The sequence below is a fragment of the Mesoplodon bidens genome (assembly GCF_964165515.1).
Source record: "Mesoplodon bidens genome assembly, chromosome: 14".
NCBI classification, from domain to species: domain Eukaryota; kingdom Metazoa; phylum Chordata; class Mammalia; order Artiodactyla; family Ziphiidae; genus Mesoplodon; species Mesoplodon bidens.
Genome location: NC_138170.1, coordinates 67,872,246 through 67,894,689, shown reverse-complemented (window position 1 = coordinate 67,894,689; position 22,444 = coordinate 67,872,246). Strand labels below are relative to the sequence as shown.

Here is a 22,444-nt window from a genome sequence, read left to right as displayed (position 1 = left end):
TTTCTGGCCCCGCCCCTCACGCCGCCAGCTCCCGCGCCGCCGCAGTTTGTCGCCGCCCAGAGCGCCTGGGCTCCTGCGCGCTACACGCCGCCCTTGATCCAGACACCGGCGCGGCTAGCCACGTGGACCGAATCCGGGCGCGCCGTCCTCACGTGGTTCTAGCATCCGCTGGGGCTTGCTGCGTTCCCCGCTTCTCTGTAATCACCCCGGCCTCTGAGCTCCGCTCCCATGGCGGCCCTGGTGTTGGAGGACGGGTCGGTCCTGCGGGGCCAGCCCTTTGGGGCCTCTGTGTCGACTGCCGGGGAAGTGGGTAAGCAAGTCCGGGCTGGCTGCCGACCTCATCCCACTCTCTGCTGCCCCTCTCTGCCCAGCCTGCCCTGCCCAGACCCCGCCATTTTCCCGCCTGCACACCCCCTCCCCCGCCATCCCCCAGCCCGGCCCCTTTTATCCCTGACGGTCAGGGCAGCCTCCACTGGGGCATTCTCCTGGCTCGGGGCAGTGCTCCGAAGAGTGCCCTGCCTAAGCCCCGTCTCTGCCTCTTTCTTGCAGTGTTTCAAACCGGTATGGTCGGCTACCCCGAGGCCCTCACTGACCCTTCCTACAAAGCACAGATCTTAGTGCTGACATACCCTCTGATCGGTAACTACGGCATTCCCCCAGATGAAGTGGATGAGTTCGGGCTCAGCAAGGTAGCCACATCCAATGCTTTCTCTACATTCCTTTTCAAATCAGTAATTGTTAACTGTTAGTGAAGACACTGACATTCCGCTAGGCATTCTGGAGAAAGGAGGTACACACTGAAGGGATAGACAAGCACTCTGCAGGGTTTGTTAGGTAACACCCTGAGAAGCACAGAGTGCTGGAGGCGAAGGCGAAGAGTCTGGGCTCTAGTAAGGAACCAGTGAAAATTTCTTAGCAGCAGAGTGATGTGATGGGAGCAGTGCTTTAAGAGTGCATAAATTAACGGGAAAGAGACTGGAAACTAGGGTCACACCCTTCTCAGTGATGGTGGGTCACAGTTCACCTACCAAACCAATGAAGTTGATTATCATCTTCTAAACCTGCTTTCCTTACCTTGCCTCATTCTTTATCACTTTTCAGTAGAGTTCTTACATGTAGATAAGAAACTCAGTTTCCTTCTCAGTGAGGTTTCTCCTATTCCTCCTCGTCTGGAATTTGGAAACTAAGTTGCCCTCTGAGAGTTCAAGTAATAAAAAAAAAAAAATCAACACAAGTTAATCGTAGAGTAGCCATAGCCTCCAGTGCAGTATTCCTCAAAACTCACTTTGTCCTAATTCTAGGGTTACTGAGGCTTTAATTCTTAATATGCTTTCCCAATCACCCTGACACTTGGGAAAGGAAACTCTAGGAAAGAGACGTGCTTGATATTCCTGGAAGAACCATTCCTCATCACATAAATTCACTGCATTCTGTATAAATTTACTGCATTCTAGTTTATTATCCACTATCTTGGTTAATTGACCTAAGTCTTCAGCTTTGTCAACTCTAGATACATGTGAAAGTTGAGTTTATACAGTTGCAAAATTGAGGCCCTGACAGAACCAAGGTGAGTAAGGCCCCTGGAGCCACCAGCCCACCACGGATGCTTCTGCAGCACATATGCTGTAAATGTACTTGTCCGTGTGCAGACACCTAGCCGTGGAGGGTTCTGCCAAACTAGCCTTCAGATCCCATTCATCTTTCTTTAAACCTTCCATCATTAAGCAGATGTAGTTTAAATATGCCACTTTCTCCTAGATAAACAATCTGTTTCTCTACTTAGTTATTATAAGCTTACCTATAGAGTAGCAAATTTACATTGAGTAGCATTTTTTTTTAAATTTATTTTATTTTCGGCTGTGTTGGGTCTTCGTTGTTGCGTGCAGGCTTTCTCTAGTTGCGGTGAGCGGGGGCTACTCTTCATTGCGGTGCACAGGCTTCTCATTGTGGTGGCTTCTCTTGTTGCAGAGCACGGGCTCTAGGCGCTCGGGCTTCAGTAGTTGTGGCTCACGGGCTTAGTTGCTCCGTAGCACGTGGGATCTTCCTGGACCAGGGATCGAACCCTTGTCCCCTGCATTGGCAGGCGGATTCTTAACCACTGCACCACCAGGGAAGCCGTACATTACCTTTTTTTTTTAATGATAATCCCTTACGAAGTGGGGGGTGGTGGTGGGGTGGTGGTATAATGCCTAGTATTGCACCCTGAAGCTTTGTTTTTATTTAGTAAGGTATTGTGCCCCTGCCTATTCTACAGTACGTTTTTATCACACCCTGTGATTATGATCTTGTTTTATCTATGTTACTTTGTTAATTTTCTGGTTCCCTAGGTAGCAAATTAACATTCTGAAGACAGGACCTTGTCTTTTTTTATGCTCATGCTCCTCCCCCAGCATCTGTTATAATGCCTGGCACCAAGTGGGCCCTCAGTAAACGCTGACTACTATCACGTGTCAGGCACCTTGCTCTTGAGTTCATAGTTCTCTGATGAAGACATCTGGACACATTTGTAATACAATGGAAATAGCAAGTCAAGTAGAAACAAAGTGAACTTAGGTGAGCTCTAAGGAGGAGACACAAGCTGCAGTGGGTGAGAATGGGGGTGACTTCATGGAAAAGGGGATAGAAGAAAAGGAAGGGAAAAGGAAAATGTCATTTCAATTACTAATCAGGCACCCCAGGCCCACGTGTTCAGTGTTTCATGTGGGGGACAGCATTGCTGATAAAAGGCAAAAGCATGAGGTGCTTGGCATGTTAAAGGAACGATACGTCATTGAGTGTGGCTGGAGTACAGGGTCCATGGCCCTGCAGGGAGGTGTGTGGCCCTGGGCTCCTCACAGTCTCCTCCTCCCATCAACAGTGGTTTGAGTCCTCGGGGATCCACGTGGCAGGACTGGTGGTAGGAGAGTGCTGCCCCACACCCAGCCACTGGAGCGCCACCCGTACCCTGCATGAGTGGCTGCAACAGCGTGGCATACCCGGCCTACAAGGTATGGTGCAAGCACAGGGGTGTCTGAGTGGAGCACAGATACCTGGATGGAAAGAATCAAGGACTCTGTGGACTCTGGGACTTGAGTCCAAGACTGTGGTACAGTGTACCTGATTGGAAAGCTTTAGACTGGGGGCTGGAGCTGGGGGAGGGAACTGAGCTCTCACTCAGATGGAAGACTTCAAACATGCAAAAAGAGGGAATAGGATAATGAATCCCCAGCTTCATCAGCTCAGGGCTAAACTTATTTCATCACCACTACTACAACTCCCAGATTATTTTGAAGCAAATCTCAGGCACAATATCATTTCATCCACAGATAGTTCAATAGCTATAAAAAAAAAATCCTTGTAAAAACATGATCACAGTAACATTACCGTAACCTTTAAAAAATTAACAGTAATTCCTTAATATCAAATATATAGGAATGTTTAAAATTTCTCCAATTTTCTGATTTTTTAAAAAACTTTGTTTATTTCAGTCTGGGTCTACACAAGGTCTGTACATTGCACTTGGTTGATAATCTTTACTCTTTGGGCCTTGTAACCTATTTGACACAAACAGTTGATTTTCCTTTAGAGAACCCCACAGTCTGCATTTTTATTGATTACATTCCTGTATTGTCATTTAGCGTGTTCTTTTGTCCCTTGGTATTATTTTCTGTAAACAGATCTGGAGTGGTGGTTCAATTCATATGTGATGTTTGGGGGCAGGAGTACTTCATGGTAGGGTACTTCCAGCAGGATAGCCCGGAATTTTTGATGCCCATAGAACAGTCACACACAGTGTGTGACTCAGGCTCTGAAATGGAAGTCTGACGTCATGTGTGACTGCGTTGGGGGAGTGATCTCTCAGAGTCTGCTGTTTGGGCAGGAGTGGACACTCGGGAGCTGACTAAGAAGTTGCGAGAGCAAGGGTCTCTCCTGGGAAAGCTGGTCCAGGATGGGACGGAGCCTTCAACCCTGCCCTTCTTGGACCCCAATGCCCGCGCCCTGGTGCCGGAGGTCTCCATTAAGGTACAGAGGTAGAGTGGGAGAGTATTCCAGACTAAGCACAGTAGTTATATTCTGCCCATACTGGGGGGTGAACACTTGCGGGAGAACCAGAAGAGGCCTCCAAGGTGGGGGTTGGTGGGTGCATATTACGCGTACTAATCACAGCTGTCAACCGTCGCCCTGTATTCCTCAGGTTCCACGGGTATTCAATTCCGGGGGTACCCCTCGGATCCTTGCTTTGGACTGTGGCCTCAAGTACAATCAGATCCGATGCTTGTGCCAGCGTGGGGCAGAGGTCACTGTGGTACCCTGGGACCACGCATTAGACAGTCAGGGTGAGTAGCTTAGGTCTGTACAAGGTCACAGACAAACAGCATGGGTGGAAGATCTGGCCCTTGGTCCAGTTGCTGAACGTCAACATGAGCTGCAGGGAAGGAGGTGGAGCTAAGGGCTTTTGTTCTAGTGGTGTTTCTCTCTAGTTGAACCACGGGTTTTGACATCATCTTTTCTGCCCACTCCAGAGTATGAGGGTCTTTTTCTGAGTAATGGCCCTGGCGACCCCGCCTCCTATCCCAGCGTGGTATCCACACTGAGCCGTGTCTTATCTGAACCGAACCCCCGACCTGTCTTTGGGATCTGCCTGGGACACCAGCTGTTGGCCTTAGCCATTGGGGCCAAGACTTACAAGATGAGGTGGGACTTGTGGGGAGAGGAAGTGCCCGCACCTCTGACGTGAGGTGTGGGGAGTCTTGGGAATGGGAGTAGAGTTGGTGTTCATTAGTGTTGAAATAGGAGTGGGGGTTGGTGAGACTCGTGAGATCAGCAGGAGCTGGGTCTGGTACAGTAGCGAAGGGAGGGTGAAAGGGGCCTGTGACTCAGTACGCTTCCATCTCCAGATACGGGAACCGAGGCCATAACCAGCCATGCTTGTTGGTGGGCTCTGGGCGCTGCTTTCTAACATCCCAGAACCATGGGTTTGCTGTGGAAACAGACTCACTGCCGGCAAGCTGGCTTCCTCTTTTCACCAACGCCAATGATCACTCCAATGAAGGCATTGTGCATGAGAGCCTGCCCTTCTTCAGGTGAGCCTGGGTGGTTCTGGCATGATGACTGGATCTGTACAGCTTTGAAGCCCACTGGGACTTGAAGATCAAAAAGTAAAGCGCAGCAGTGGCCCCCCGTCCTCTTTCCCACTACCTACCTCCAAGGCTGCTGCTGCTGATGGCAATTTTCGTGATCCACTCTCTTCAACAGTGTCCAGTTTCACCCCGAGCACCAAGCTGGCCCTTCAGATATGGAACTTCTTTTTGATATTTTTCTGGACACTGTGAAAGAAGCCACCACCAGGAACCCTGGGGGCCAGACAGGTAAGCGCTCGAGTAGAACTGGGTTGTGGATCTAAGAATGGGCTCCAGGAGAGGCATAAGATGGACCTGTCTCGGGAAACTGATAGGTGTTTGGGAGGTTAGGCGGGAGGGGTGGGAAGGCAGTCAGGCCAAGATGATTCATTTATGCTGCTGCTATTCAAAGGAACCCAGAATCACAAGTCCTGGCTTCTGGTCCTGCCTCTGCCACTAGTTAGAGGCATGACTTGTTCTTGATTCTTGTGTAAACTGAGGGTTTAATCTAGATGACCTCTCGGGTCTCATTCAGCTCTAACATTCCATGACTTTCTTTGCCTCCATAGTTCGAGAGCGGCTGGCTGAGCGCCTCTGTCTTCCTGGGATTCCCACCCCAGGCTCTGGGCTTCCCCCACCACGAAAGGTTCTGATTCTGGGCTCAGGGGGCCTCTCCATTGGCCAAGCCGGAGAGTTTGACTACTCAGGCTCTCAGGTAAAGCACGTGCGTCCCTGACCCTCTGAGTGTGTGGCCCCCAGGAGCAGACAGGGCTGAGGCATGAGCATTCGTTGTAGGGAGGAAGTGATGCAGGAGATCTGGGGAACGTGCAGAAAGGTGAGGTGGTGAGGAACAGAAGTGGGTTTTAGGGACTGAGAGTCCAGGGAGGGGAGAAGAGGAAGAGAAATACTGGTCTAAGACTGAAAATCTTGCTTCTGCATTGGAGGCCGATATGCCCTTTTTGTCCCCCTAGGCGATCAAGGCCCTGAAGGAGGAAAACATCCAGACGTTGCTGATCAACCCCAACATTGCCACCGTGCAGACCTCCCAGGGGCTGGCTGACAAGGTCTATTTCCTCCCAATAACACCTCACTACGTAACCCAGGTATGACTCGGGTGAGGCTAGACTGAGGAGGGGACCCACGTGGGCAGGGGGATCCTGTGGCACTCTGGGTTTTTCCAACTTCTTTGATCCACTCCCTAACCCCAGGGTCTTAATGCCTATTATTTCCTCTCTCCTCCCTCAGGTGATACGTAATGAGCGCCCAGATGGCGTGTTACTGACTTTTGGGGGCCAAACAGCTCTGAACTGTGGTGTGGAGCTGACCAAGGCTGGGGTGCTCGCTCGGTATGGGGTCCGGGTCCTGGGCACACCCGTGGAGACCATTGAGCTGACCGAGGATCGGCGCGCCTTCGCCTCCAGGATGGCCGAGATCGGAGAGCACGTGGCCCCCAGTGAGGCAGCAAACTCTCTCGAGCAGGTTCGAGGCATGGTTGGGGTGGACGGGTGTCGTTTCCTTGACATCGTATTCTCTCCGGGTCCAGGAGCCCTCTGCGTGGCACGCAGTCAAGGCCTGATCTGTTTGTTCGTCTCTGCTCATTGCAGGCCCAGGCAGCTGCCGAGAGACTGGGGTACCCCGTGCTGGTGCGTGCAGCCTTTGCCCTGGGCGGCCTGGGCTCTGGCTTTGCCTCTAACAAAGAGGAGCTCTCTGCTCTCGTGGCCCCAGCTTTTGCCCATACCAGCCAAGTGCTGGTAGACAAGTCCCTGAAAGGATGGAAGGAGATTGAGTATGAGGTGGTGAGAGACACCTATGGCAACTGTGTCACGGTGAGTGACGGAGGAGGGGCATAGCGTCAGGCAGTATGAGCTCTTGTAAGAGCCGGGGTCCGGCTGATATCTTTGAGAGTTCGATGTCCCTCAGACCCAGGATGGGTGCATCTCCAGAGGCAACAGGACCCTGGGATGCAACCTCCTACCTCTCCTGACTCCCTTTGGCAGTGACCACTCTGGGACTCTCCCTTCACAGGTGTGTAACATGGAGAACCTAGATCCACTGGGCATCCACACTGGGGAGTCCATAGTGGTGGCTCCAAGCCAGACGCTGAATGACAGGGAGTACCAGCTACTGCGGCAGACGGCCATCAAGGTGACTCAGCACCTTGGAATTGTTGGGGAGTGCAACGTGCAGTATGCCTTGAATCCTGAGTCTGAGCAGGTGAGACTCTAGGCCGTGGAGCTGACACTACAGCTGTTGGACCGCCTTCCGTAATTTTGGGGCCTTAGGCCAAGAGGCCCTTTAACCCTACAGAACCTGGAGTAGAAGCTGAGATTATCTTCGGTAGGGTTGGGCCTTGGGTTGGAGGATGCTGCTTTATTTTCCTGCCTTTCTGAGACCTTTCCTAGGCAGGCCTTCTAGGCCAGTTATCTGGTAACTCTTTCTCTGTTCTCTCTCTTTGCAGTATTACATCATTGAAGTGAACGCCAGGCTCTCTCGCAGCTCCGCCCTGGCCAGTAAGGCCACGGGCTATCCACTGGCCTATGTGGCAGCCAAGCTGGCTTTGGGCATCCCTCTACCTGAACTCAGGTGCAGGGGTTGGGGAGAGATCAGGGAGGACAGGCGGTGGGGAGCTAAAAAAAACGTTTATGGGACAGGGAACGGAGAAAGGACATTGGCCTGGATGTGTGGGATGGAGAGAACTATCTGGAAGCTCACCATTTACATCTCCTGCTCTGTCCTTCTGGCACCCTCACCTGATGGCTCCCAGGAACTCGGTGACAGGGGGCACAGCAGCCTTTGAACCCAGTCTGGATTACTGTGTGGTGAAGATTCCTCGCTGGGACCTCAGCAAGTTCCTCCGCGTCAGCACAAAGATCGGGAGCTGCATGAAGAGTGTTGGTGAGAGACACATCCCAAGAGACCCCTCCCCAGGTCACCTCATGGGGTCCCACATGTCCCAAGGATCTAGAATGTCATAGAGTCAGTTCCCTGGCATGATCTTTCAGCTCCTATATGAGCAGCTTCTTGGGAACACGGTTTCTCAGAACTAATAGGGATATTTCCAACTAAGATAGCAGTCCTTCTCAGAGGCGGGAATCAGAGGCATCTGGAAATCTGTCAGAATACACATGCCACCTCCACTCCCCAGATGGCATGTCAGAAATCTTGGGGTGGGGTGATAGCCATTGGACTATCTCATTTCTCTCATGTTACAAATGAGTAAGCGGGTGCCCACAGAAGGAAAGTGTGTGCCTGAGTAAAGGGCGGAGCCAAGAACTGAAAACTTGATCTGTTGCTAGTTGCATATGTTCCTCTGTTTACAGTACGTTGCCTGTCATGGGTGAGACCAGTTCCATGAAACTCCACGCACAGCATTTCATGGCATTTTGCCCATGGCTTCGTCACTAGGCTGTTAATACCAGTGACAGTTTGTTCTCCATGCTTGTTTAAATACTGATTGCTTCAGGGAAATGACGACTGCTGTTTTCCTGTGAACACTTCTAAGGCCAAGTCAGCGCAGTGGCAGCCATGCTGAGCGTATCTCCTTCTCTGGGCACTTCCTGCCATGGTGACTAAATGAAATGTTTTTTAATACAATGTCTAAGATCAGAGCAGGACATCAGACACCTTTTCATAAAAACAGGGACACTTAGTAATGAATAGTGAGTGGGCATGATGGTCAGCCTCCAAGCAGTGGAGAGCCTGCTGGGATTGAGTTAGTATGCTTCCTTATACTGACCCTTTAAATTGCCTTAGTTTGTCCTGCAAAGCATTTCCATTAAAACAAGCATGTGCATGTACCAAAATGCCACCAGCTAAGGATAAGAGCATTTTACTGTGCTCCAAATTTCCATTAAGAGCAGTAGTAGCCTTTAAACACGGAAGTCTAAGCTCAGATATGATGTCAGAATTTTTAGAAATCTTACAGGACTGCCAAGTTCTTTCCGGAGATGAATTTCTGTTATGTAAAAATTATGATAAACATGGGAATGAAGCCATAAATTGTGGCTAAAAGAAGTGGATTGAAAATAGGACAATCAAAAATTGATTGATGCCTAGATGAGACATTTAAGTATCTTACATCTATTTGAGTGTTCTTGGAGTGTGATCTGCCATGGTAACTTTCTATGACTTTTATTATATACAAGTAAGATACATGAATCATTGAGAAATTAGACAAGATAGTTTAACCAAAGAAGAGTAATCACCTGTAATCTTGTCATACAGAGATTAATTTGGGGATATATATGATTCCAGGATTTTTCTAGGCTTGCATGTATTAGTGCATTGGGTTTCTCTTTTACCCAACATAAAAACTTTTATAATATAACCACATTACAAAGGAATTGAACAAAATCACTCATCCACTTACTTAACATTACTGGTAGCACCTTGACGTTTTAAAAATTTTTTTTAAGAAACATATTAGGATTGTAAACAGAAAAGTACATTTGGTAAGGAATATTTGAAGACCCTAGGATAAGTTGTCAGAGAACATGAACAAAACTTTATAGAATAGGAAGTCAATAAGCAGGGCTGGGGGGTGGGGGAAGTTCCCTCTTTTTAGTAGTTGGAAATCTAGTTAAAATGAGATAATTATTTTTGCTTATTAGCAAAAATTGTTTTAAATGATTATACACACTTCTTAGAAAATTAGTTGAATTTATACTTTGTATTGTAAAGTGCAAACTTCTATAAAGCCACTAATACTTATCGAGGGCCAGAAGATTTATCTTACCTATTGCCCATGCACTTCTGGAAATGTATCCTAAGGAGATAACCTAAAGCACGGAAAACATCACAGCCTCACTTAGAACGATGAACACGTCAAAGCTAAATGTCTTACAGTAAGTGAGCAGTTACATTATGGTAAATCACACAGGAGTTAAACTGCTGGTAATAAAGTGACATAGAATGTGGGAACAAGCTTACCATGAGGGAAAAAGCAGGGTAGAAGTTGTGTGTATACTATAATCATGTATAAAACATATTTGAAAAAAGTCCAGGAGGAAGTACTCCAAAGTGATAGTTGTAAATGTGATTAGCTCTGGATGGATTCATAGAGTAATGGGATCATCTTCCTGTTATCCAGACTTTTTTAAAGTTTTAAAGGATGAGCCAGATCCCAGATGGTATCATCACAATATGAATAAAGCAAACCGAATAACTGGATAACCCAACAGGGATGGGTGGGGCCTCTGTGATAAAACTGCAACATGTTCCAGTATCCACATGCCCATTTTAGGCATTTTAGTTTCATTTCACTAATAAACACAAAACATGGAAATGGTAGGGAGAAGAGGTGCAAGTGTAAGATTCTCAATGAAACACTATAAATCCCACCTCTGTGGGACTTGACTGTAAACTACAGACATTCTGGGGACTTCCCTGGCCATCCAGGGGTTAAGACTCCAAGCTTCCACTGCAGGGGGTGCGGGTTCGATCCCTGGTTGGGCAACTAAGATCCTGCATGCCACAAGCTGAGGCCAAAAAAAAAAACAAAACAACTACAGACATTCTGGGCAGCATGACTGCAGCTGCCTTTGCCCTCTGGCCCTCAGTCCTCACATGGTATCCCTCCAGGTGAGGTCATGGGCATTGGGCGTTCTTTTGAGGAAGCTTTCCAGAAGGCTCTGCGCATGGTGGATGAGAACTGCGTGGGCTTTGATCACACAGTCAAGCCTGTCAGTGATGTGGTAAGTGGCTCCCCTTCCTCTGGCAGTACCCTCAGAACGGACCCTGCTTCTCTGTCCCCAGCCCCTGAGCTTGTTACCAGTAATACTGGCACCAGTCACTTGTGGACCTTTGCTGTGTTTTCACTTTGCTGAGAATTCGGTGACTTCATTTCTCATTTTTCATTATTATGAGGACGTATCACTAGATTTGTTTCTACAGATGAGGAAACGGAGGCTTAGCTTGTCTGCCCTCTCCCCATTAGGAGTTGGAGACTCCAACAGACAAGCGCATCTTTGTGGTGGCAGCTGCCCTGTGGGCTGGCTACTCGGTGGATCGCCTGTATGAACTTACTCGCATCGACCGCTGGTTTTTGCACCGAATGAAGCGGATCGTAGCACACACCCAGCTGCTAGAGCAACATCGTGGACAGTCTTTGCCCCTACACCTGCTGCAGCAGGCCAAGCGCCTCGGTTTCTCAGACAAGCAGATTGCCCTTGCAGTTCTCAGGTCAGGGATGGCGGGGAGGGCCTCTGGCTGAGAAGTGTCGGGCAGAGAACCTTTGTACCAGTGAGGGGCCCTCAGAGGGGGGGAGGGTGTAGGGAGCTTGGAGGCCTCTGACCTTCATCCCTGGGAATTTTCCTCTCTGATCCCTACCTGGGATCTCCACCCTCTACTTGGTCCATACCCCACTCCCAGGGCCTATGTTTCTGACCCTTCTTCTTTAGCACAGAGCTGGCTGTTCGCAAGCTGCGTCAGGAACTGGGGATCTGCCCAGCGGTGAAGCAGATTGATACAGTTGCAGCTGAATGGCCAGCCCAGACAAATTACTTGTACCTGACATACTGGGGCACCACCCATGACCTCAGCTTTCGAACGCCTCATGTCCTGGTCCTGGGCTCTGGCGTCTACCGTATCGGCTCCAGCGTCGAGTTTGACTGGTGTGCTGTGGGCTGCATCCAGCAGCTCCGAAAGGTCCAAGAGCTAGTCTTTCATATGGTTTTCTCTGCTGTTCTAATCAGCTTTGGCAGCTGCCTTCCACCCACACTCAATCCTGGCACTTTCTAGTCATTGCTGCACCTTACATCTACCGCAGGGCTTTGGGTTGGGGGGGTCCCCTTAAGCCATCCTGTGCCTCACATGTGGTTCCTCTCCAGAACTCTGTACCTGCTTTTCCAATACCTTCATTGCTGGTCTTGCTTCCCTCCGAAGGCAGCCGTCCTGTACGGCAATTTCAGAGACAGCTGAGGCGGTCCTCTCTGAAGCGCTGCTTTGGCTTTACTTTCTCGGTGCTCTTCTTCCCATCTAATTGCTGACTGTCCTTCCCCTCGCTGTCGCAGATGGGGTATAAAACCATCATGGTGAACTACAACCCAGAAACAGTCAGCACCGACTATGACATGTGTGACCGACTCTACTTCGATGAGATCTCTTTCGAGGTGAGACGGATGAAGGCTGCCTGTTAGCCTGGGAGGCCAGTCAAGTAGGAGCGGCTGACGGACCTAAGACTCTTTGGAACTTGTGGGGTTTGTGGGGTTTGAGGGTGAAGGATGAAGAGCAAGAAGGCTCAGGCCCCTGACCTGTCTGCTACCGCCACCTGTTTCTCCTCCTGCACCGTAGGTGGTGATGGACATCTATGAGCTAGAGAATCCTGAAGGTGTGATCCTGTCCATGGGTGGGCAGCTGCCCAACAACATGGCCATGGCTTTGCATCGGCAACAGTGCCGGGTGCTGGGCACGTCCCCTGAAGCCATCGACTCGGCTGAGAACCGTTTTAAGTTCTCCCGGCTCCTGGACACCATCGGTATCAGCCAGCCTCAGTGGAGGGAGCTCAGTGACCTGGAGGTGGGCCGGGGCCTGCGGGGGGCTGGAGGCTGGAGGATGTCACAGGTGAGTGTGAGCAACCCAGCTAAGCTCCCTTTGCCCTTAGTCTGCTCGCCAGTTCTGCCAGACCGTGGGGTACCCCTGTGTCGTGCGCCCCTCCTATGTGCTAAGTGGTGCTGCTATGAATGTGGCTTACACCGATGGGGACCTGGAGCGCTTCCTGAGCAGTGCGGCAGCTGTCTCCAAGGAGCACCCTGTGGTCATCTCCAAGTTCATCCAGGAGGCCAAGGTGGGAGGCTGCGGACAAGTCTCTGCAGGCAGGCTGCCAGCCTCGGAGGCGACTCCCCTCTCTGGTCTTACAGAAGTTTGTAGGCACAGGGGGCTGGATAGGATGGGTTGTGCCAGGGCTCTTAAAGGAAGGGAAGCTTCCTGCAGGGGCAAGCGGGAGAAGAAAATGGACCTTGCTCTACATCACATTGCCCTGCACGCCGCCCGCCCCCCCCCCCACTAGGAGATTGATGTGGACGCTGTGGCCTGTGATGGTGTGGTGGCAGCCATCGCCATCTCCGAGCACGTGGAGAACGCAGGTGTGCATTCAGGTGATGCCACGCTGGTGACCCCGCCGCAGGACATCACTGCCAAAACCCTGGAGCGGATCAAAGCCATCGTGCACGCCGTGGGCCAGGAGCTGCAGGTCACAGGACCCTTCAATCTGCAGCTCATTGCCAAGGTAGTAAGAGGGGGCTAAAGGCAGGGACCAGGGGTCCGTGGTGCCTCCTTGTTCTGTGCCGGCCCTGGTGCCACGGAGCCCTCATTGGAGGAGGAAAGCTGGAGGGGCAGGGTCACAGCTCGAGCCCACAGTATTGTCAGGGTTTGTAACAGTCACCCTGCCCCCTGTCCCGGGTTGATGACCCACAGAATGTTGAGTGAGGGGAAGAGCCAGGGTCACTGGGATGGTGTCGCAAGCCCACCTGTGGAAGGCCCAACCAATCCCTCTCTGCCCAGGACGACCAGCTGAAAGTCATTGAATGCAACGTGCGTGTCTCCCGCTCCTTCCCCTTCGTCTCCAAGACACTGGGTGTGGACCTAGTAGCCTTGGCCACACGGGTCATCATGGGGGAAGAAGTGGATCCTGTGGGGCTCATGACTGGCTCTGGAGTCGTGGGGGTAAAGGTAAGGAGGATTGAAGCCTGAGGTTAGCAGTCAGCGGGGAGGCAAATAGCGGAGGGAGTTCATCTCCTACACAAGCTGTATGTCAGTCGACGTATAAACCAAGCACCTCCTGTGGGCAGGGCCTTCCTGGGCCGTCAGGGCAATAAGATGGTCTTTGTCCCTTAGGAGCTTCCACCCTAGTGATGGGAGGCAAGAGCAGTTGGGTCCAAAAACAGCTTGTGTCTAGAACAGTGTGTGATAAACCTGCATAGTAGAGATAAAAACAAAATGCTAAAGGAGGTGCGACTTCCAGAGAGGGTGGTGACCCTCAAGAAGGCCCAAGAAAAGAAGTGGTATTTGGAATGAGCCTTGGAGGACGGTCAGGTTGTGAGATTTGAGATTGGCCAAGCTTGTTGAGGAAATGTTCCAAGGCCAGGGAGTAGCCTCGTGGAGCCCGAGGGGAGCCCGAGAATGTCTGGGAAGCAGCTGATGATTGGTGGGTTCACGTGGAGCCACACAGGAAGACTCACCCCGCCGTCTGGAGGAGGCCAAGGGAGGGGATTGAGGCCCCGCCCACCCGGTGCAGGATGTGGGCCCCTCCCGCCTGGGCCTCACTCGCCTCCTGCTCTCTCAGGTGCCCCAGTTCTCGTTCTCCCGCCTGGCGGGTGCTGATGTGGTGCTGGGTGTGGAGATGACCAGTACCGGGGAAGTGGCTGGCTTTGGGGAGAGCCGCTGTGAGGCCTACCTCAAGGCCATGCTAAGCACTGGCTTTAAGATCCCCAAGAAGAACATCTTGCTGACCATTGGCAGCTATAAGGTACAGAATCCGGGGGGTGCCTGAAGATGGGGGGACAGATGGCCTTGGCTCCCTGGGCCAGGGCTGACCTTGAAGTGGAAGACGGGAGAAACACAGCCTCATCCTCCTTCTTGGTTCAGAACAAAAGTGAGCTGCTCCCAACGGTGCGACTGCTGGAGAGCCTGGGCTACAGCCTCTACGCCAGCCTGGGCACCGCTGACTTCTATACAGAGCACGGCGTCAAGGTATGGGCTGCTCCCACCCCACCCCACGCTGCCCGCTCTCCAAGGGTGTGAGAGCACCCAGGAATTCTCTCCCTGTTCCCCTGCTTTTCTTGTCATTGTACAAATTATATATTCCATGTAGAGCAGTAGAACCTACAGAGAAGCAAAGAGAAAAAAAGAATTCCCTCCTGACCTCCCCACCGTGGTTAACATTTTGGCATGTTTCCTACCAGAATTTTATCTTTCTGTGTGATGTGTGGGCTCATACCGCAGAGTCCTTGGTAACCATAGTGTAGATACCTTTCTTGTCAAGAAAAATGCTTTGCCTGTAGCAAAGAGAGGTAGCCTGGTCCCCATCCTCCTCATGGGCTCCTGGGCCACCTCTCCTCCCTTCAGGTTGGCCTTCCTGGCCCCTGCCAAGCTCAGGTTGGCCCCCACCTTGTCTCTGGGCCACAGGTAACGGCTGTGGACTGGCACTTTGAAGAAGCAGTGAATGGAGAGAGTCCACCACAGCGAAGTATCCTGGAGCAGCTCGCTGAGAAAAACTTCGAGCTAGTGATTAACCTGTCCATGCGCGGGGCCGGGGGCCGGCGTCTCTCTTCCTTCGTCACCAAGGGCTACCGCACCCGGCGCCTGGCCGCTGACTTCTCCGTGCCCCTCATCATCGATATCAAGTGCACCAAACTGTTTGTGGAGGTAACTGACACCTGGGTGCCGGGAAGGGGGCAGCCACTGTCAGTGGGGGAAGAGGAAGAAGTGAGCGTGCCCTGGGGCTGGGAAATCTCAGTATGAAACAGCCATGCTAATCAAGCTTTGTGGCTGCAGAGAGAGAAGGTGGGTATAAAGAGGCAGAAGCCTGGTTTATGGGAAAACCCAATCCCTATCTGCACCTCCCAGGCTGCCCTTAAGTCAAAGCTGACCGTGGTTTCCACCTTGCAGGCCCTAGGACAGATTGGGCCAGCCCCTCCTTTGAAGGTGCATGTTGACTGCATGACCTCCCAGAAGCTCGTGCGGCTACCTGGTAAGTGCATCTCTTGAGAGAACCTGGCTTCTGGACACTGGTAGAAGCTGGCATGGACCCTGGGTGCAGCAAAGGATGGCCGTGGGGCCCACTCTGCCCTGGAGTGTACAGAGTGGGGAGGGCCCAGAATCTTCCTCACTCTAAGCTCCTTTATTCCTCCATCCACGATGCCCTTGACGAACCTCACCACCTCTCACTTGTATCAGTCGCTGCCTATTTTCCTGCCACCCCAGTTCACCTCCTCGATGCCCTTCGTGTCTCGGAATCTTCCTCTAATCTGCCGCCTCCGTGTTCTCCCAGGATTGATTGACATCCACGTGCACCTGCGGGAACCAGGGGGGACACACAAGGAGGACTTTGCTTCAGGCACAGCGGCTGCCCTGGCCGGGGGCATCACCATGGTGTGTGCCATGCCTAATACCCGGCCCCCCATCATCGATGCCCCTGCTCTGGCCCTGGCACAGAAGGTGAGCCCTTGTTCTCCTGCTTCCTGGTGACCCACATGCCCCCACCAGCCTCCCCCACCTCCCTGAACCCTGCTCCCTCTGCCCCTCCCCAGGGGCCCAGGCCACGCATGGGTGCCAAGCTGGCACCGTTGCTGAGGGGCCTAATCTCAAATGTACCCTCTCCAGCTGGCAGAGGCCGCCGCCCGCTGTGACTATGCCTTATTCCTCGGAGCTTCGTCAGAAAACGCAGGGACCCTGGGTGCTGTGGCTGGGTCTGCTGCAGGGCTGAAGCTCTACCTCAACGAGACCTTCTCTGAGCTGCGGCTGGACAGTGTGGCCCAGTGGATGGAGGTAGGGGTGGGCAGGTGGGAGGAGGCAGCCAACCAGTACCTCCCGGCTCTAGGGCCCCGCACAGTGGGCTGGCAGCAGTGAGTCAGGAGCTCCGTGAGGGCTTGGGCTCTGCACGGTTCCAGAATGTTCTTCCTGCCCCCAGCACTTCGAGACATGGCCGTCCCACCTCCCCATTGTGGCCCACGCAGAGCGGCAGAGTGTCGCCGCTGTCCTCATGGTGGCCCAGCTGACCCAGCGCTCGGTACACATCTGTCACGTGGCGCGGAAGGAAGAGGTGAGAGCCCAGCAGAGGTGCCCCTGTTGCTTTCCCAGTAACTTCAGGTGATCAGGGTAGTCCTTGGGGGGCAGGAGAGGGGCAGGGCATGAGCAGGGGAGCCCGGAGCCCGTACCCAGCACATCTGCCCCATGACTTTCCGAGAGGGGAGGTGGGCTGCAGGGACTTTGCAGGGTGGGGCTTGGAGGGAGGCCTCCTCGAGGTCTCCCTGCTCTCCCCCAGATCCTGCTGATTAAAGCCGCAAAGGCACGGGGGCTGCCAGTGACCTGTGAGGTGGCGCCCCACCATCTGTTCCTGAGCCGCGATGACCTGGAGCATCTGGGGCCCGGGAAGGGGGAGGTTCGGCCTGAGCTTGGCTCCCGGCAGGACGTGGAAGCCCTATGGGAGAACATGGCCGTCATCGACTGCTTTGCCTCTGACCATGGTGAGAGGGCCCAGGCTGAAGCCCCTCTGCCCAGACGGGCTCGTGCCCCATCCTCACGGGCAAGGACCTTGGGCTCCATGAAGATTGGGCCTTGATCTGGGTAGGATCCCAGCCTCTAATACAGTTCCTGGTCTGTCATAGGTGCTTTACTGAAAGAACGAATGAGCAAATGAGTAAACTGTAAATGAGAGAATGTGGGTGAAAGGTGTGCGCCCCCAAAGATGACAGCCGTCCCAGTTTCCCTACCTTCTGATTCCCAGAAAAAATTAGCATTGGGGTTGGTAGTGAGGCACCATCCTGGTGGCATGCGTGACCTCTCGTGTGTGGAGGCGATTGGTTCCGAGGGTCATGCTCTCTTCTCCCAGCCCCCCATGCCGTGGAGGAGAAGTGTGGGCCCCAGCCACCCCCCGGCTTCCCGGGGCTGGAGACCATGTTGCCCCTACTGCTGACGGCAGTGAGCGAGGGCCGGCTCAGCCTGGATGACCTGCTGCAGCGACTGCACCACAACCCTCGGCGCATCTTCCACCTGCCCCCCCAGGAGGACACCTATGTGGAGGTGCGGGGTTGAGGGCCGGGGGCCGGGGGCTCCCCAGCCCTGGGAGCTGTTCCACGCTGCAGCCCGTGCCCGGCATAACCCGTGACTCTGGCAGGTGGATCTGGAGCATGAATGGACGGTCCCCAACCACATGCCCTTCTCCAAGGCCCACTGGACACCCTTTGAGGGGCAGAAGGTGAAGGGCACCGTCCGCCGTGTGGTCCTGCGAGGAGAGGTTGCCTACATTGACGGGCAGGTATGTGTGTGGCCCGGGCCCGGGCCGGTCGTGACCCGCTCGTGCTATTCTCCCACCCCAGCACATCTCTGTGGTCCCACTACCCGTCCAACTGCCCTGGGTGCGGGTGGGTGCAGGTCCCCAGGGCATTTTTTTCTTCTCGCTGGCTTCCACCCCGTTAGGACCCCAGTCTGGCTCACTTGCCCACCCCTGCCTTCTGTCTGCAGGTGCTGGTGCCGCCGGGCTACGGACAGGATGTACGCAAGTGGCCGCAGGGGGTGGTTCCCCAGCTCACGCCCTCGGCCCCCGCTGCCAGTGAGCTAAACACGGTACGCGCACTGCTTCGGGCTGGGGGGCGGGGTTGGGGGTACAGTCAGGGGCGGGGCTGACAGCCTAAGCATCTTCATTGGTGGTTCGGGGCGGTGGAACGTTCATCACTTAACACTTAATATCCTCACCACCTGCTCCCTCTACTGCAAAACAGAATTAGCTCTCAGTTTAGGAGTGTTCCCACAGGAAACACAAACCCATTATTAACCCAAGCAGAGAGACATCTCAGAGAGGCCAGTGGGCCCACGCCTGTTGAGGGCAGCCCAGTGGGAGGCGGGACTGAGGGGACGTGATGGAGGTAGAATCCTAGCGGACAGGGAGCAGTTTGGCTTTTCTTGAGGGATTGAATTTGAGGGTCAGGTCAGTACCCAGTGTTGTCTCTCCAGACCCCAGAGAGGCCCCGCCGGGGCATCCCAGCGCTTCCCGATGGCCGCTTCCACCTGCCGCCCCGAATCCACCGAGCCTCTGACCCAGGTTTGCCAGGTAAGAGGAAGGTCCTATGACGAGGAGGGTGGGGCCACCTGGACTTAGAGACGTGTCAGGATGGGCTCCTCTCCCCCGCAGTGTCCCAGGTGGGCTGAGGTTGGGGGCTTGGTGGCCTTGGAACTGTCCCAGCGCCCCCCAGCACCTCACCTCTGTCCACTTACCTTGTCCTTCCTGCTGCCCTCATCTGACCTGCTGTGCCCCCCTTTGCCTAAATCAGCCCGCCCAGCATGAGGGAGGCATCCCACAGCTTCTTCTCACAGGCCCTTTTTTGTTGTGGGCAGCTGTGTTCCTCCGCCTGGGAGCTGGGATCCCGTGGGGCAGCAGAGCGTGGGGTAAATCCAGGTTGTTGGTTGGTGTGAGCCTGGCCGTTCTCCCTGCCTAGGATCTTTTTGCCAACTGGGAGGGTCCCGGGAGGGCACCACTGATTACACACAACAGCCCCTGTGGGAAATCACGTGTCCGTGCCCAGAGCTGCCGGTCCTTCCTGCCCTCACCTAACCTGCTATAGATACTTTGGTGTGAGTTGGTTTAACACAGACACTGTGATCCGGAGTCCTGGGGAAGCGGGGGCTCTTCACGCACCTCAGCCACAGGCTTACATCTGTCCTGTTGCCCTCTTTGTAGCTGAGGAGCCAAAGGAGAAGACCTCCCGGAAGGCAGCTGAGCCAGGTGAGAGACGCCCCGGAACACGCGCTCACCGTGGGGTCCTCTCTGATCTGGCCTGGGTAGGGGGAACCCTCTGACCCGCCTCTTCTGCCCCGTCCCTCACTCTGCAGAGCTGATGGGAACCCTTGATGGCATCTGCTACCCTCCACCACCAGTACCTAGACAGGCGTCGCCCCAGAACCTGGGGACCCCTGGCCTGCTGCACCCCCAGACCTCACCCCTGCTGCACTCATTAGTGGGCCAACATATCCTGTCTGTCCAGCAGTTCACCAAGGATCAGGTGCCTGGGGGAGGGAGGAGGGGGATACCCAGAGCTTTGAGGACCTGGAGAGTCGGGGCTAGGGCCCTTGGGGGCCACCGCCTTTCCAGCTGACTTGGGATCTTCCTTAGATGTCTCACCTGTTCAATGTGGCACACACGCTGCGCATGATGGTGCAGAAGGAGCGGAGCCTCGACATCCTCAAGGTCAGGGTCAGGGCTGTGGGCCGGGGATCCAGACCCGTGTCAGCAGGGCTGTGCGGTGGTCAGAGGGGTCTCCCTCCCCTGCCATAGGTCCCCTCGTGTGAGTCCACAGCCTCCATAGGTAAGCCCTACTCTGGGAGGTCCTGCTTCTCTAGGCCGCCCCCGTGTTTGCCCTCTTCCGCTCAGTATTCAGCTGACTTGCGAGGCCCTGAGCACCAGCACACAGGCCCACTAATCTGGTCACTTGGTTGGTGCTGATGTATTCGTGGGAGAGAAGCCTAGGGTATTTCCTTCTCTCCCAGAGAATGAATGTCTCGTTCAGACTCTTAACAATGGCTTTTTGAAGGCAGACCTTTAGCTCAGAGTGACACTATGGTGGAAATGTCAAGGCTACGACAGGTCATGGGAAGGTTTGGGGGACAGGGTTCTAGCACACCTCTTGCGTAAGTTGGGGAGGCGGGCATCAGCCCACGCGCTCCCCAAGGTGATCACGTGTGTGCACACATGACTCCCGCCTCCCCCAGGGGAAGGTGATGGCCTCCATGTTCTTCGAGGTGAGCACGCGGACCAGCAGCTCCTTTGCAGCGGCCATGGCCCGGCTGGGGGGCGCCGTGCTCAGCTTCTCAGAAGCCACGTCCTCCGTCCAGAAGGGTGAATCCCTGGCTGACTCGGTGCAGACCATGAGCTGCTACGCCGACGTCGTGGTGCTGCGGCACCCCCAGCCTGGAGCAGTGGAGGTGAGGCCAGCCTGTGTGCCGGGGCAGGATTGATTTGGCTGGACCCAGGGACACGAGGGCCCTTCTGCCCACACTTCCTGTGACTGCAGGTCTCAGTCGGGCCAGATGGGTGCGGGGACCCCAGGAGGAGTGGGGCTGCGGCAGGGAGTGGGGGTCCCTGAGACGCAGAAGACAGGATTCTCCTTCCTTGTTCCCGTGTTCACAGCTGGCAGCCAAGCACTGCCGGAGGCCAGTGATCAATGCCGGGGATGGGGTCGGAGAGCATCCCACCCAGGCCTTGCTGGACATCTTCACCATCCGGGAGGAGCTTGGGACGGTCAACGGCATGACGGTGAGGGTGGTGGCAGGAGTTGGAGGCCTGCCTGGTGATGGTCTGGAGAGGGGGACAGTGGGGGGGGGGTTTCTGCATTTCAGCGCATGTTGCCCGCATTCTGAGGCCTACATTCTGGTCCTGAGGCCGAGAGGTGCCTCCTAAACTGAGAGCTAATTCTGTTTTGCAGTAGAGGGAGCAGGTGGTGAGGATATTAAGTGTTAAAATGGGGGTGCGGGGGTGCTCAGTCTGGGGGCCCTCTTGGTGACCGGCTTCCTCCCCAGATCACAATGGTTGGGGACCTGAAGCACGGACGCACAGTGCATTCACTGGCCTGCCTGCTCACCCAGTATCGCGTCAGCCTGCGCTACGTGGCGCCTCCCAGCCTGCACATGCCCCCCAACGTGCGGGCTTTCGTGGCGTCCCGCGGAACCAAGCAGGTCAGGCCCTGGGAGCCCGTGGGGGACCTGGGTTGGGCGGTCAGTGCTGGCACCACACTCACCCTGGCCGGGCCTCACCCTCCAGGAGGAATTTGAGAGCATTGAGGAGGCGCTGCCCGACACTGACGTGCTCTACATGACCCGCATCCAGAAGGAGCGCTTCGGTTCTAGCCAGGAGTATGAAGCTGTGAGCACGAGGGTTGAGAAGCCAGGGCTGGAGCTGCTGGGCATCCCGACTAGCAGCCAGGAAAGCTGGGTCCCTTGCTTGCGATAACTGAGTGCGAGGAGCGGGGGGTGGAACCCAGGCTCGTGGGCTCATAGCCACCCCTGCCCGGACGTGCTAACGGGGCCCCTCTCTGCCTCGCAGTGCTTTGGCCAGTTCATCCTCACTCCCCACATCATGACCCGGGCCAAGAAGAAGATGGTGGTGATGCACCCAATGCCCCGAGTCAATGAGATAAGGTGACATGGCATCAAAATTGAGGATATGGGGGCGGGGGTCTGGCTCTGGGAGTGCACTCAGTCCTGTTCAGGCTGTCTTGGGCCACGTGGTAACTCTTCCTTCTCTTGCAGCGTGGAGGTGGACTCGGACCCCCGAGCAGCCTACTTCCGGCAGGCGGAGAATGGCATGTACATCCGCATGGCTCTGTTAGCCACTGTGCTCGGCCGCTTCTAGGGCCCGACTCCTCAGCCTCTTCTCAGGCCCAGCTGCTGGGCATGGAATCCGGTGCCCTCCACGGAGGCAGCACACTTAGTAGATGCTCTCGGGCATCCAGATAGGTCATGTGCTCATATGCACACACATGCGGACCACGCTTCAGACGCTGGACTGGACTGGAGCTGTCTAGCATGGGGGTGGGGCCTCAGATGCTGGGGCCCGGTCGGCCCCGTCTCCCTTATTGCACCTGAAATCTGTACTGTTACTTTTCCACTGACTTAGTAAAACAGCTGAGCTGCCTCTG

General features: G+C 54.3%; 1 protein-coding gene across 2 annotated transcripts; it reads left to right on the top strand.

Moving 5' to 3' along the window:
- The first annotated feature begins 7 nt into the window (after positions 1–7).
- CAD (carbamoyl-phosphate synthetase 2, aspartate transcarbamylase, and dihydroorotase) lies at positions 8–22,444 on the top strand. 2 transcript variants are annotated; one of them, XM_081253826.1, is made up of 45 exons: positions 8–310; positions 550–689; positions 2,858–2,987; positions 3,860–4,002; positions 4,175–4,316; positions 4,503–4,674; positions 4,878–5,063; positions 5,236–5,348; positions 5,669–5,814; positions 6,071–6,202; positions 6,345–6,578; positions 6,704–6,925; positions 7,125–7,313; positions 7,558–7,682; positions 7,864–7,994; positions 10,680–10,792; positions 11,035–11,279; positions 11,498–11,744; positions 12,110–12,208; positions 12,390–12,614; positions 12,700–12,882; positions 13,105–13,323; positions 13,599–13,766; positions 14,380–14,562; positions 14,682–14,786; positions 15,222–15,461; positions 15,705–15,786; positions 16,087–16,253; positions 16,419–16,583; positions 16,726–16,857; positions 17,080–17,281; positions 17,647–17,837; positions 17,932–18,072; positions 18,279–18,380; positions 18,768–18,864; positions 19,149–19,199; positions 19,492–19,536; positions 19,644–19,813; positions 19,924–19,998; positions 20,520–20,732; positions 20,938–21,063; positions 21,327–21,482; positions 21,568–21,669; positions 21,850–21,944; positions 22,056–22,444. In XM_081253826.1, exons 1-45 carry the CDS (start codon positions 229–231, stop codon positions 22,156–22,158), a joined length of 6,729 nt encoding a protein of 2,242 aa, XP_081109952.1. In that variant the 5' UTR covers positions 8–228; the 3' UTR covers positions 22,159–22,444. The 2 variants fall into 2 exon arrangements, with proteins under 2 accessions (XP_081109952.1, XP_081109953.1); XM_081253827.1 differs by lacking the exon at positions 19,149–19,199.